This window comes from Mastomys coucha, unplaced genomic scaffold, assembly GCF_008632895.1.
Source record: "Mastomys coucha isolate ucsf_1 unplaced genomic scaffold, UCSF_Mcou_1 pScaffold23, whole genome shotgun sequence".
Lineage (NCBI taxonomy): Eukaryota > Metazoa > Chordata > Mammalia > Rodentia > Muridae > Mastomys > Mastomys coucha.
This window is the reverse complement of record NW_022196906.1, coordinates 99,920,646-99,934,263: the sequence shown is the minus strand read 5'-3', so window position 1 is coordinate 99,934,263 and position 13,618 is coordinate 99,920,646. Positions and strand designations below refer to the sequence as shown.

The window sequence follows — 13,618 nt, the reverse complement described above, 5'->3', positions numbered from 1 at the left end:
AAAGAGGAAGAAGTGGAAGAAAAAGAAGAAGTGGAAGAAGAGGAAGAAGAGGAAGAGGAGGAAGACGAAGAGGAGGGAGGAGGAGGAGGAGGAGGAGGAGGAGATGGAGAAATCTGACCCAGACTGAGGTATGAGCCCATGGAAGCCGAGATTAACAGAATCTGGTTCTTCTAGTTCGGAGTTAAGAGCACGGCTAACTCTGCCACGAGCCAGCTCTGTGTGCACCATGGCCTCACGATCTGTAAGAATAAATCTGCAACATTTTCTTTTGCGTCTTTGACACAGGGTGTTTTGCTGCTCAGGCTGGGCTCAGACTACCACTTTTTTAAGCCACCCAGTAACTTGTCACAGTAACCACAGGAAACAGAGACACCCAGATCTCCATAACCTCATGGGCAGGGCTTCTGTGTTTACACTCGGAGCATCTACCCCACACCAGAGGCCAGGAGGCCACCAAAGCCCCTCTGAGCAGGGGAAGACACCCCCAATTCCCAGGGTCAAGCTCAGTATTGATTTAAAAATATTTTATTCTTTACAAAATACAGCATCCAACCATCCCTTCCTGTGACATCTGGCCCCTGGGTCCCCACCCACTGTAGCCAAAGGCTTTTGGACTGGGCTGGAACCACAGCATGAGATCTTCTGGAGGCTAGGTTTGTGCCAGGGCGAGGTTCCCCAGCCACCCTGTGCACACAGATGAGAGGCAGGGACAGTGACAGGGCAAGGTCACCAAGTGCCAGTCCAGAGGCCCTCAGAAGTAGCAAAGTGTTCAGCCACATGCCCTCCTGTCCCATAGGAAGCAATTCCTTAGAGCCCAGGCTGGGGAGGAAGGAAGTCCAGGGGTGGCAGGATGGCAACCCTGCAGTCCACGTGCCCGGCCCTTTCCCAGTCCAGACACCTAGCTGTCTTCCCCGTTCTCCCCGGGGCCCCGGATGAGGCGCTTGTGACCCCGTTTGCCCCCGGGGCCTTTGGGCTTGGCGAATGCCTGTTTGAAGGCATGCTGCTTGGGATGTACCTCATCATAGAGGAACTCGGCTGTCAGCTCTGCTCCATCACCGATCTCAATCTGCATGGGTCAAGACAGAAGTCACCACTATAACAAAGGCCCAACGCATACCGCTCTTGGGGAAACCCCTTTTCTGGTGTCACCAGTGAAATCTGTCTTCTCTTAGGCTACCACAGGATCTACAACGCAGGGTCTGTTACCCTGCTGGCATGAGTCACTTTCTCCTAGCCCTCTCCCCACCAGACCTAGGAAAGAGAGGTGGCAAGGAGGCCAAGGCTTGGGCTTATGTGTGCCTTGGGCTATCCTGGACCTTGGGCTTTCCACCCATCCAATATTGCGGCAGTGAGTCTTGGCATGGATGTAGGACTCCAGTGCCCCACATGGAGAGTGGGGTGATGGGACCCTGGGGACAGGCTGTACCTTCTTAGCTATCTCCAGCTGGAAGTCTTGTTCTACGGAGTCAAGGAGGCGGCTCTTGCAGCTGGAGTAGAGCATGCGCTCCTTAATGCTGCACTTGTACCCCGGCATGGAGTAGATGAACACTGTAGGGGATGAGGCGGTAAGTTGATGTAGGCTAGGCCACCTGCAGACCTCCCATAGCAAGCCTAAGCAGTGGCTTGTCATTGCTGCTCCCTACCCAGTCTCTGTCATAGCTACTCACCCACAGATTCAAGGGAGTCACCCTCATGTGTATGCTTGTACAGGAAGAAGTGGTAGCGGGCAGCATCTCGGGGTACCCGTGAGGGCAGCTGGGCCACATTTGTGGGTTCCGTGTGTACCAGCTCGATGGTCTCCCGTTCCAGGTCCAGCTTCTGAGTAGGAGCAGGGGAGGTATGAGGGTACCCATTTAGGAAGCAGGATTGTTGAGTGGGCTAGAGGGTTTGGGGTCCCTCTCTCTGGGGTCCCCTTCTCAAGGCTGGACCTCGGGCTGCAGGGTTTATTCTAAAGAGTCCTTCCAGGTCTGGCCCCCCAACTCTGCCCCTTTGAGGATTCTGCTAAAAAAAAAAAGAAGCTCCCACTTAGATTCCTGTCTGAGGTGGCGTGGGGATCGCCCCGACCTCAGCAAGGTACTGCCATAGGTCGACTGGCAGAGGCAAAGCCCCAGGAAACTGTTTGGAAGGGCAGACAGAACAGAAGGACTCTACCTGGGAAAGAGATAAATCAAAGGAGCTATAGAGGAACTCTGGGATAGGACAGAGTCAGTCCTGAGGGCCAGTGTAAACCAGGGTGTCTATCTGTCGTAAAGGCGTACAGGGCCACATCCTTACAGGGTACCTAGTGTGGTCCAGGCAGAGAAGAGAAAATAGTATGTTCTCTTTAATGTTCTTTTTTTTTTTTTTCCAAGACAGGACTTCTCTGTGTAGTCCTGGCTGTCCTGGAACTCACTCTGCAGACCAGGCTGGCCTTGAACTCAAAGATCCTCCTGCTTCTGCCTCTTGAGTGCTGGGATTAAAGGCATGCACAATCATGCATAGTTTAAAAAAATTTTTTTTTAAAAAGAAAAAAATCAAAATGGGACCTGGTATAGATTAAGTTGATCTTGAATATACTATGTATGGATGGCTTTGAGTTTCTGACCCTCCAGCCTCTGTCTCTAGAATGCAGAGATTACAGGTATGTGCCACACACCCAGTTTTCTGTGCTGCTGCTGAAAATCGAATACAGCGCCTGGTATATGCCAGGCAAGTATTCCTCCAACCAAGCTACATTCCAAGTCTAAGAACGATGTGGGTTAGCAGAACAGCCGAGGAGACGGAAACAGGGCTCTGTGTCCATTTGCAAATACATATAAGCAGGAAACAGAAGGGGCCCACAGTGCCTGGCCTGTGTGTGCTGGGCATGACTGTGTACCCACCAGCTGGATATAGTTGACCGTCTTCTGCTTGAGTTGCTGAAGTGCCCGCTGGGCCTCGGGCTGCAGGGGGAAGGCCAGGCCCTGCAGCGTCTGGTGTTTACTTTCCACGCTGATCTCGGTCTTCACCTGGGGTTGGGGCAGCCACGGAGAAAAGCTTTATCTATCCACAGCCAGTTGTAGCCTACCACGTTTAGGGTCTCTCAGCCCACATCGTCCCGTACACGCACCTCATTGATTCGGATCTGCTGGAGCTCTCTCTCAGCTGAAGTCAGTGGGGCAGGTGCAGCACAGGATGACAGGTGCTTGTGGTACCCAGCCAAGGAGAGGTCATCCTGTGGAGCAGGGGCAGAGGTGTAAGTGGCTACCCCAGGCAGGCAGGCAGGCAGGCAGAAGCCTGCTGCGTATCTCAGCCCGCAGCTCCCAGACTCCCCATCCTCCCTTTCTTTCTTTCTTTCTTTTTTTAAAAAAGATTTATTTATTTATTATATGTAAGTACACAGTAGCTGTCCTCATACACTCCAGAAGAGGGCGCCACCTTCGGATGGTTGTGAGCCACCACGTGGTTGCTGGGATTTGAACTCAGGACCTCTGGAAGAGCAGTCAGTGCTCTTACCCGCCGAGCCATCTCACCAGCCCCTCCCATTTCTTCTTTTTGAGACAGAATCTTATGTAGCCCTCAAGCTGCCTCAAACTCGTTACACTGCCAACAGTGACCATGAACTGCCAATCTTCGCATCTCCACTTCCCCAGTGCTGGGAGTCAAACCAGGATTTCGTGCATGCTAGGCAAAACCTGTATCAACTATGGTACATCCCTGTGCTGAGCCCTCCTATATCACTCTGAGCCTGGCACTGAGTTGCTCCGTGACCCCTCACCCTCTTGGTCCCCATTCTTCATTTTGGCTTGCGTTGACTAACCTTTACTGTCCCAAAGAGCTCATCCTTGATGTGTCCACCACCAAACTCCTTCTTCACTGTGGCGCGTGTGGCTGCATACAGCATCTTCAGCCGCACCTGAGATGGGGCAAACTGTGAGGACCTATGGGCCAAGCAGCTGCTTCAGGAGCCAACTGGAGCCCGGGAAGAGGGAGGCAGGGCAGGGAAGCAGGTCATCTCACTGGGCTCAGGCTCCCCACTAGGGGGCGCAGCGAAGCTGTCTGTGACAGCTTTAGCCAGCAGGGGGAGCCTCCACCCAGGCTAAACTCAGCGAGGAGTCAGGCTGACTGAACAGAAAGGGATCTTAGGAAGCCCAAGCTCCCACCACAAGGGTTTGGGGCAGAACCTATCATTCTTTCCCTTACTTTCTTGGGCCAGAGTTTCTCATCTGTTCTCCCCACTTCCCACCAGCCCCGGAGCAGGGTGATGAGCAACGATCCCTAGAGACTTACAGGTGAATTGTCAGGTGACCAGGCCAGGAAAAGCCACTCGAAACCCTGAGCATTCTGCGAATCAAGTCGGAAGAGGAGGTAGCAGGGCTCTTGGGCATCTAGCAGCGGCAGCACAGCCCTATCGTAGTCCTGGTCCCAGCGTCCCACTGGCTCCTGCGAGGCACCCAGCACGAGCTGCTCTGGGGGCAGAGGCCGGGTGAGCCCATGTGGCACATCCCACCTCCTCCTCTGTCCGTGGACCTCTGTTCTCTGAATGTAGCTTTCTGAGTTACTGGCCACTTCAACCCACTTGCCCGTGACCCTTCAAATCCCCAAAGTATGAAGCTGAATTGCAGAGGGATGGATATGAATCAATGAACTGTGCCATGTGTGCCAGCTATGGGTGGCTTCCTCTGTAGACCCCCACACCTGCAAATGCTTGTATTCATGCACGCTCACGCATTTGTGCACACTCAAGCACACAAAGGAACCCAGCTGTGTGCTCACTGCCAGCAACAATGTGGCCCTCTCAAGGAACTCCTACACAGGAAGCTGCACTGTACAATCTTAACTGTGTACGACTTCCTGCTCTCAGCTCACTCAGCGCCTGGCTACATCATGCCACTCTCAGGACAAAGTGCTAAGCAAGAGGCTGCCACCCCCAGCTTCAGCCTTCTACCCCAAAGTAAAAAAGCAATAGTAGTCAACTATTTTTTTTATGGCCACAGTTGATGCTGAACTCATGCTCTTCCTCCATCAGCCTCTTGAGGGCTTGGGATTACGTGTCTGCCCCATCATGCCAGCTTCTGCTTTTCTTTTGCTTGCTTGCTTTGCTTGTTATCTGAGACAGGATCTCATGCTGTCCAGACAGGCCTAGAACTATGCTAGAGGATGACCTTGAACTTCTGATCCTTAGATCTCTACCTCCTAAATGCTGACGTTCCAGTCATGTACAACTAATTCCTCTTTCTTTCTTTCCTTCTTTCTCTCTCTCTCTCTTTTTAGATTTTTTTAAAAGATGTAGTTACTGCTGGATGGTAGTGGCACACACCTTTAATCCCAGCACTTGGGAGGCAGAGACAGGCAGATTTCTGAGTTCGAGGCCAGCCTGGTCTACAGAGTGAGTTCAAGGACAGCCAGGGCTACACAGAGAAACCCTGTCTCGAAAAACCAAAAAAAAAAAAAAAGATGTATTTATTATATGTAAGTACACTGCAGCTATCTTCAGACACCCCAGAAGAGGGCATCATATCCCATTACAGATGGTTGTGAGCCACCATGTGGTTGCTGGGATTTGAATTCAGGACCTCTGGAAGAGCAGTCAGTCCTCTTACCCGCTGGACCATCTCTCCAGCCCCCTAATTCTATTTTATGAAGTGCTAAGGATCAAACCTAGGGCCTTGTGCACACTAGGCAAGCACTCTACCAACTGAGCTACAATCCTAGACCCTTGTGGAAATACAGAAGTATGTCACTTGGTTTAGCTAACAACCAATATTATTATTATTATCATCATCAGTGTGTGTATGACATATAACTATGGGCACATGCATACCAGAGTGTATATGCTTAAGTCAGTAGACAGCTTTCAGGACTTACTCCACTGTAAGTTCCAGAGACTCAACTGAGCTTGTTAGGTTTGGGCAGCAAATACTTTTACCTGAGTCATCTTGCTGGCCAGCCTGGACCTTACAGGCCTACCATGTCTCTGGCCAAGCAGGTCATCCAACCACAGTCCCAGGCTGAGACCTCATCTAGACACCATACATGTCCTTGGTCACACAGCCCAACCCAGAGGAAGAACTGGGTAAAATAATGATCCCAGGTGGGCCATGCGAGGTTAACACTTCACCGGGCCCTTTTATTTTATGTATGTGAGTACACTGTAGCTGTACAGATGGTTGTGAGCCTTCATGTGGTTGTTGGGGAATGAATTTTTAGGACCTCTGCTTGCTCTGGTCAACCCTGCTTGCTCTGATCAGTCCTGCTCCCTCAGTCCCTGCTTGCTCCGGCCCAAAGGTTCATTTATTATTATACAAAAGTACACTGTAGCTAACTTCTGACACACCAGAAGAGGGTATCAGATCTCATTATGGATGGTTGTGAGCCACCATGTGGCTGGCTGGGATTTGAACTCAGGACCTTTGGAAGAGCAGTCCGTGCTCTTACCCACTGAGCCATCTCGCCAGCCCGTCACCAGGCCCTTTTGACAGGGTAAATAATCTTGCTGCCTGAGACTCCACATGCAAAGCCACCAGTCTCACCAACTCTGCTGGCCTCGGCCTCCTTCCCTGCCCACTCAGAACTCAGATGGGAATCAGGGTTGAAAGGTGGCAGCTCTAGGCTGCTGAAGTTGGGAAGAAGGTTGAAAGCTGTCAGTATTGTTTACTTTATTGTTCATGTTTTTAAGAGTTTTTATTTACTTATTCTATGAGTGTTTTGCCTAGGTTTACATATGTGCATCGTGTTTGTGTCTAGTACCCACGGAGGTCAGAAGGTGGCGTTGGATCCCCTAGAACTGTGAAGCACTAGATCAATAGATGCAGGAAACTGAATCTGGGTCATCTCCAAGAGTAGCAATGGGAGGTTAACAGGCAGGATTGAAAGTGGGGGCCAAGTGAGCTCAACTGTCTCTTTAAGGGTACGGAGCCCCAGGTGACCTCTAGTCATCACCTCCCATAAGGACCCCTACCCAGCCTCTGAGGACATCTGGATTTGAGGAGCCTGGACAAGACCCAGCTTAGCTGTGGCCCTAAAGCCTGTGGTGGATTTTGAGTCTGGCAGGCCCTGGTAAAGTAAACAAGACACTAGGCTCACTCAGGGAGTCTAGTGCCAAGGGGCTCGTGACAGCATGACTCCTGGGAAGGCTGAAGGATCCTTGGAGGGGCTGGCCCACACCACACACACCACACCTACCCCCAGACTCTGTACTACTCTCTGATGGGGCAGTCACTGGTAGAGGAGAGAGGGACCCCTTGTCTCTTCACCCCTAATTCAGACTCGGATGGATCCTCTGGCTTCTTGAATATTTCTACTTCCAGCCTTGGCTCAAGTCGCACACCCTCATATTGCCCAGTAAGAACCCAGGGTCAGCTCAAGGTCCTGTCGGACATGGAGTCACTCTATCCTGCTCCAAGAATGAGTAAGACTTAAGTTCTCTGTTCCCATTCTGGGGACATCTACCATGGCAACATGGGCATCTCAGTCCTCCTACAGCCAGCAGCCAACTAGGCCCAGCCAGGCCCACTGCTGACCACACACACATACACACAAAACATACACACACACACATACACCACAGCACATATATATATACCCACATTATACATACAATACACACACACACACACATACCACACAGCACATATATATACACACACTACACACACACTATACACACACATACCATACAGCACATATATATATATATACACACTACACATACAATACACACACACCACACAGCACATATATATACATACACAACACATACAATACACACACACACCACACAGCACATATATATACACACACCACACATACAATACATACTCACACACACCACACAGCACATATATATACATACACAACACATACAATACACACACACACTACACAGCACATATATATACACACTACACATATAATACACACACACACACACCACACAGCACATATATATACACACACCACACATACAATACATACACACACATCCCATACCACATCCACACACATATACCACACATCAACACACTTATCACACACACACCACACAGCACATATATATACACACACCACACATACAATATACACACACCCTATACCACATCCATACACACATATCACACATATACACACTTACCACACACACACATACACACACCATACGTACAACACATCATAATCATACACACTCACCACATACCACACACATACATGATATACACACATACCACATACATACAACACACACCACATACATACACACATATATGCACACATATCACATACACACACACACCACACATACACACACACACCACACACATACAACACACACCACATACATACACACTTACCACACACATATATGACCCACACACATACCAAACACATATAACACACACACACACTACATACACAAACCCACCACACACAACACACACAAACACTCCACACACATATAACACACACATAATACACACATACACACACCACACACATAACACACACTACACACATATAACACACACACAAACCCGGTGGTGGTGGCACACGCCTTTAATCCCAGCACTTGGGAGGCAGAGGCAGGCGGATTTCTGATTTCGAGGCCAGCTTGGTCTACAGAGTGAGTTCCAGGACAGCCAGGGCTACACAGAGAAACCGTCTCGAAAAACCAACCTCCCCTCCCCCCTACCCTCACAATACACACACCATACATATAATAGGGCTCACTGGGCCCCTACCACCTACCTAGCCCAGCACTCTGACAAGGCTCATCTCAAAAGCCACACAGACTCACGCTGAGGTCTGACAGAAAGAACTACAGGACAGGACTCTGTACAACAGGGTGCCACCACCCCCACCTGCAGGACTCCAATGAGGCCCCTCTGTGAAACTGAGGACTGAGAAGGGCTGGAAGGAAGTGGATACCCATCTCTCTTAGCCCTAGAAGTGACTGGGTTCTGCCTCCATCCCATGCTCCAGCCAGTGGGGGACACTCACCGTCCTCAATGATGACTTTGATAAGTCGGATGGAGCCAGCCCGGGCCTTGGCAAAGAATTCCTTTAGCTCTTCAGTGGCTATAAGCACAAGAAACATAGTTGTTGTTGGTGAGCAGGCAGAGTGGGCAGGGAAGAGTTTGGGTCTGCTGGTGTCTTGTGGGGTCTGGTGGCCAGGCTGGGAGGCTGGTTAAATATGGTTTCCGCATGTGACTGGGAACCTGAGACGGCCACTGAACATAAGCTCCCAAATTTAGCTAGCAGGAGTGGCAGGCGGTGGCCTGCTGGCTGGGACAGCTCTAATGACAGGAAGGACAGGCAGGAATGGGACAGCCCACTTGAAGATGGACCGGTTTCTAAGACAAGCCAGGCTTGCCAGAATGAAGGACACCTACTTGTCCCTGGACACTAGGATGATCCAGCAGTGACTCAACACCCACTTAGCTGGTCAATGTAAGTAGATTGAATCTCACTTAGAGATTCAAAGACACACACACACACACACACACACACACACACATATACATCCACACACAAAAGCATGTACAAGTACATGCACACACACACACACACACACACTCATACACACACATACACGCATGCACAGATACAATCCTGGATTGCCAACACACATACAGGCAGCAGACGTAGCTGTAGAGTATGCCTACACCATGCGTACAGGCAAGATAAACAGAATATAGAGACAGAGACATAAATTTGCGTGTCACATGAATGCACTCAGGGTTCAAGCCCTAACCCGACCCTGTATGAGGCAGTAAAGCCTCAGCCCCCGGGCGGGAAGGAAGGCTGCTTAGGAAGAGGATTCCATCTTGAAATTTGGGCATCAGAGATGGAAGGTGACTAATGACCAAGGACATGGTGCCAAGGCGAGGACCATGGCCAGAGCTAGAGGACCATGAGTCATCGCAGCTCCACTAGTGGTGCTAGAGAGGGGAGACACAGTCCAAGTGTGTAAGGGACCTGCTTGGAGCCTCTGGGTAAGGGTGACCTTGGGGCTGCCAGGGGTCAGGAGAACCCCGGCAGGAACACAGTTGGAGAACTGAGATCACAGAGTATTTATAGGCCTTGGATTGGGCAGCTTAGAGGTGGGGTGGAGGGGCTTTAGGTAAACAAACTCTTAGTCTGTCCTAAGGGGCTTCTTTTTCCTTGCAGGGTGACCTTATGCTTGAACCTTAGGTATGGAGGTCACTGTGTGGCCAGGGGCCTAACTGAGCCTAGCAAGCTTTGGGGAGAGAAGCATGGCTCAGCACTGGGCACAAGGGGACACAGCCCCACTGGGTATGCACAACAGATTAACCAGGAGCAGATATGCCTGAAGCTTTAAGCCTGATCTTTGGGGCCCCAGCTCCCCTTAGCTATGTGACCTCTGACCTCTCTGTACCTCCACCTCATCTTTAAAACACAGCTAATTCCCTCAAACTCAAAGGCCCGTGGTGAGGAGTAAATGGGAGAAAGAGCTGAGGAACTGGACTTGGCTGGCATTTTTTTTTTTTTCCTAATCTAAAGAGAGCTGTGTTTTATTGCTCCTCCTACCTGTCTAGACCTTGAGAGAGAGGCCAAGAGACTCCCCAGAGGGGGAAGCTGACAAGCCCCTTCTACTGTTACCAGGGCAAACTGACAAGCCAGCAGGGAAAGTGACATCTCTTCCTACCCCACCCCAATGCCTCCCCAGTCACCATCAATAATCTAGAGGCCAGGCCTGGGACATCTGAGCCTCCCTCATCAAAGATTCATGCCTCCCCGCCCCCACCTTGCCCACCTCCAACTCTAGTGAGCCTCAGGTTACTGTCTCCCTTGGGCCCCACCCTGAGGTCAACAGGCCTACTCCTATGGCCAGGCCAAGGCTGGCACCTGATCCTCCAGAGTGGTCTTTCTTGCACTTCCAGCAGACCCAAAAGAAGGTGTACATCTTCACAGGCAGGAGGAGATGGGGAAATTCCCCTGGGCAGGCCTGTCTCACTTCATAGGGGATGAAGGGATAGGGCAGAGTCTCAGCCACAGGGTCTGTAAACAGTGTGTGCATGTGGGGGATTGGGGGTGGGGGTGGGGGTAACTTCATAGCACCTTCTCCCACTTGGAGGCAGCAGCTCACCCCAGACAAACAGGAAGGAAGAGACAAGCCAGGCAGCAATTTACCCTGACACTTCCCCACTTTGGGGCTGACTCAAGAAACCTACTCCTCCATCTCCAGGAGAGGCTGGTCCACCCATGGGTGACCAGGCTTGATCCAGGTCCCTGTATGCTCAGGGTAAACAGGATGGGGATGGGGGCAGGGCCAGGGAAAACCTCTTGGCTTGTCCATCCACCAAGGAGCCACAACCGCAGGCAGGGATTCCGGTAGTCAGGTTGGTCGATGGTGGTAGCCCTGGTCAGGGGATCATAATGTGGTGGTAGGAGTGGCTGGTGGCCAAACCAACAAGCTGTCTGGGCAAGCAGCCCAGCCTTCCCTACTGGCCAGGGATGCAGCCCTTCCAGGTCCATAACAGATGGGGACACTGAGACCAGGTAGGGCCAAAATACCTGGCTCCCAGCTATTGCTTCTTTCTCAAGTCTCTCCAAGGAGGAAACTGGGGCCCTGGAGGGGAGTAGGGGTGTCACACCCTGGGCTGTAGAAGTTTCCTGTAGATGAGGGTGGAGGCAGGAGCTCCCCTATAAAGTCTGAATCCTGACCCTTTCCCCTGCTTCCAGCTTGAAGTGGGGACTTTGCAGGCTTGGCTGGAGCAGAGAGAGATCACAATGGAAAACGGAAGAAGTCAGAGGCCAAGGTCAGATGTGCAACTCTCCCCATTCTATTTAAGAAGGAGGACTCGATCCCATCATCTGTCCAACCTAGTCTGCAAGAGTATAGGGTCCCGAAAGGAGAAAAGGTCAGGCGACCCTCCCCACGAATACACACAAGTCCATGTCAGTCATAAGGCACCCATGCAAGCACCCGTGCTAACACACACATATTGAGATGGGCCTGAACTGTGCACACATGCAGACACCCACAGTTTGTGTGCATGCTGCCAGGAAACACTGATGTCTGAGATGGAACCTAGAGTGTCCAAAACCAGCCACTAGTGCATGCACACGAAGAAGCCTGGACAGGCATAACCAAGTCTCATCCAGATGTGCACACACAGGACTGTATACAGAGAACATGTGCACATGCATGTACACTTTTCCAGATGTGCACATCCGGGTATACCCCACCTCCAGACAAGAACAAAAATACCCAGACCAGTATACACAGGCACATCCGCCCCCAGTTGGGTACACAAGATACTTCCACCCTCGCTGTGTGCATCCATGTGCACCCACTCCCGGCTATGTACAGCAGTCTGTTCTCCCTCAAGACGTGTCCATCCCAGGGACTCACAGCTGCAAAAGAGAACAGGAAGCTTCCCCGGAGGGTATAAGGAAGAGAAGGATGAAGGGACCTAGCGCGGAGAACCGGCGCGGCGGAGCCCCTGTCCGCGCCCCATCCGCTCTCACCGTGGATGCCAGTCTGGTGCGCCATGGCTCAGCGTTCGGCTCGCCCGTGCCGTCGTAGCTCTCTGCTTGGTCCTGGCCCGGCTCGACTCAGCTCGCCTGGACCCAGAGCTCTGGAGGATGTGGCGACGGCGCCGAGCCTCGCGCAGCTTCCCGGGCGGTGCCGCAGGACCCGCCCCCAGCGCGCCCCGCCCCCGGAGGGCGAGGCCGGCAGAGGCGGGCATTGGTGCCGCGCGTGCGCGCAGCGGGCGTCGGGGTCCGGATGGCCCAATGCTGGGCCGCTATCACCTTCATGGCCCAGAAGGGACCCGGAGGGATGTGTAGGTGGTCACTTGTAGGCCACGATTCTGGAGGTCTGTGGGCGGATCCGCACTTGGACGTGGGAGGGACTGTGTGCTTGAGACCGAGGAGGTTTGAGAGTGCGGGCTGATCCAGGCGTACCCGTTTGTGATGGTGAGGGGAATCTCAGTGTAGGTGGGCACGCGCCCGTGTGTGGTCGTGAATGTGTGTGTGTGTGTGTGTGTGTGCTGATCTACCAGTCATAAGGTGTCTGTGGTGGCTGGAGCCCAACGCTGAGAAAGTGAATGGCCATAGGACGAAGTGAATTTTGGGTGGAATACGGAAGGAGAGACCGAGGTGACCTAGCAGAGCTGAGGAAAGTTTTCCAAAAAGAAGGTGCATGTGCTGAGTATGACCCAGTGGTTGAAGGACTGGAAGTCAGTCTGAGGAACTTCCCAGTTCCTAGTGACCTTGTCTCCATCCCCAGCAGCCCTTTCTACTGCTCTTACTAACGACCCCGAATAGCAGCTAGTACTCTTTAACTACAGAACCACCTCTCCAGTCCTGGGCCTAGGTCATTAAAAAATAGATGAATGGGACTGAACAGAGGGCTCAGTGGTTAAGAGCACTAGCTGCTCTTGCATCGGACTCAAGTTTGGTTCCCAGCACCCACATGTTACAACAACTCCTTCTTCTGGCTTCCTGGGATTAGACACAGACATGGTGCACATAGATACATACGCACCAAACACCCAGACACACGCCAAATATATATATATATATATACTGAAATAAATAAAAACTTAAAAAAAAAATAGATAAATTTGCTGGGCAGTGGTGGCACACGCCTTTAATCCCAGCACTTGGGAGGCAGAGGCAAGCAGATTTCTGA

At 51.6% G+C, this 13,618-nt stretch overlaps 1 protein-coding gene across 1 annotated transcript; it reads right to left on the bottom strand.

The window, feature by feature from the left end:
• Positions 1-509: 509 nt before the first annotated feature.
• Positions 510-12,630, bottom strand: Twf2 (twinfilin actin binding protein 2). The gene is made up of 9 exons (XM_031344384.1): positions 12,451-12,630; positions 8,956-9,033; positions 4,249-4,427; positions 3,779-3,874; positions 3,089-3,193; positions 2,862-2,987; positions 1,668-1,818; positions 1,427-1,548; positions 510-1,066 (listed from the first exon to the last, which is right to left on the bottom strand). Exons 1-9 carry the CDS (start codon positions 12,473-12,475, stop codon positions 899-901), a joined length of 1,050 nt encoding a protein of 349 aa, XP_031200244.1. The 5' UTR covers positions 12,476-12,630; the 3' UTR covers positions 510-898.
• Between the last annotated feature and the right edge of the window lie 988 nt (positions 12,631-13,618).

Excerpts from the sequence above, each read along its gene's own strand:
- Twf2 (XM_031344384.1), bottom strand. The coding sequence starts at position 12,475 with ATGGCGCACCAGACTGGCATCCACG. Across the intron at positions 9,034-12,450 it reads GCACCAGACTGGCATCCACG|CCACTGAAGAGCTAAAGGAA; the intron begins GTGAGAGCGGAT and ends TTGTGCTTATAG. Across the intron at positions 3,194-3,778 it reads AGCTCTTTGGGACAGTAAAG|GATGACCTCTCCTTGGCTGG; the intron begins GTTAGTCAACGC and ends CCTGCTCCACAG.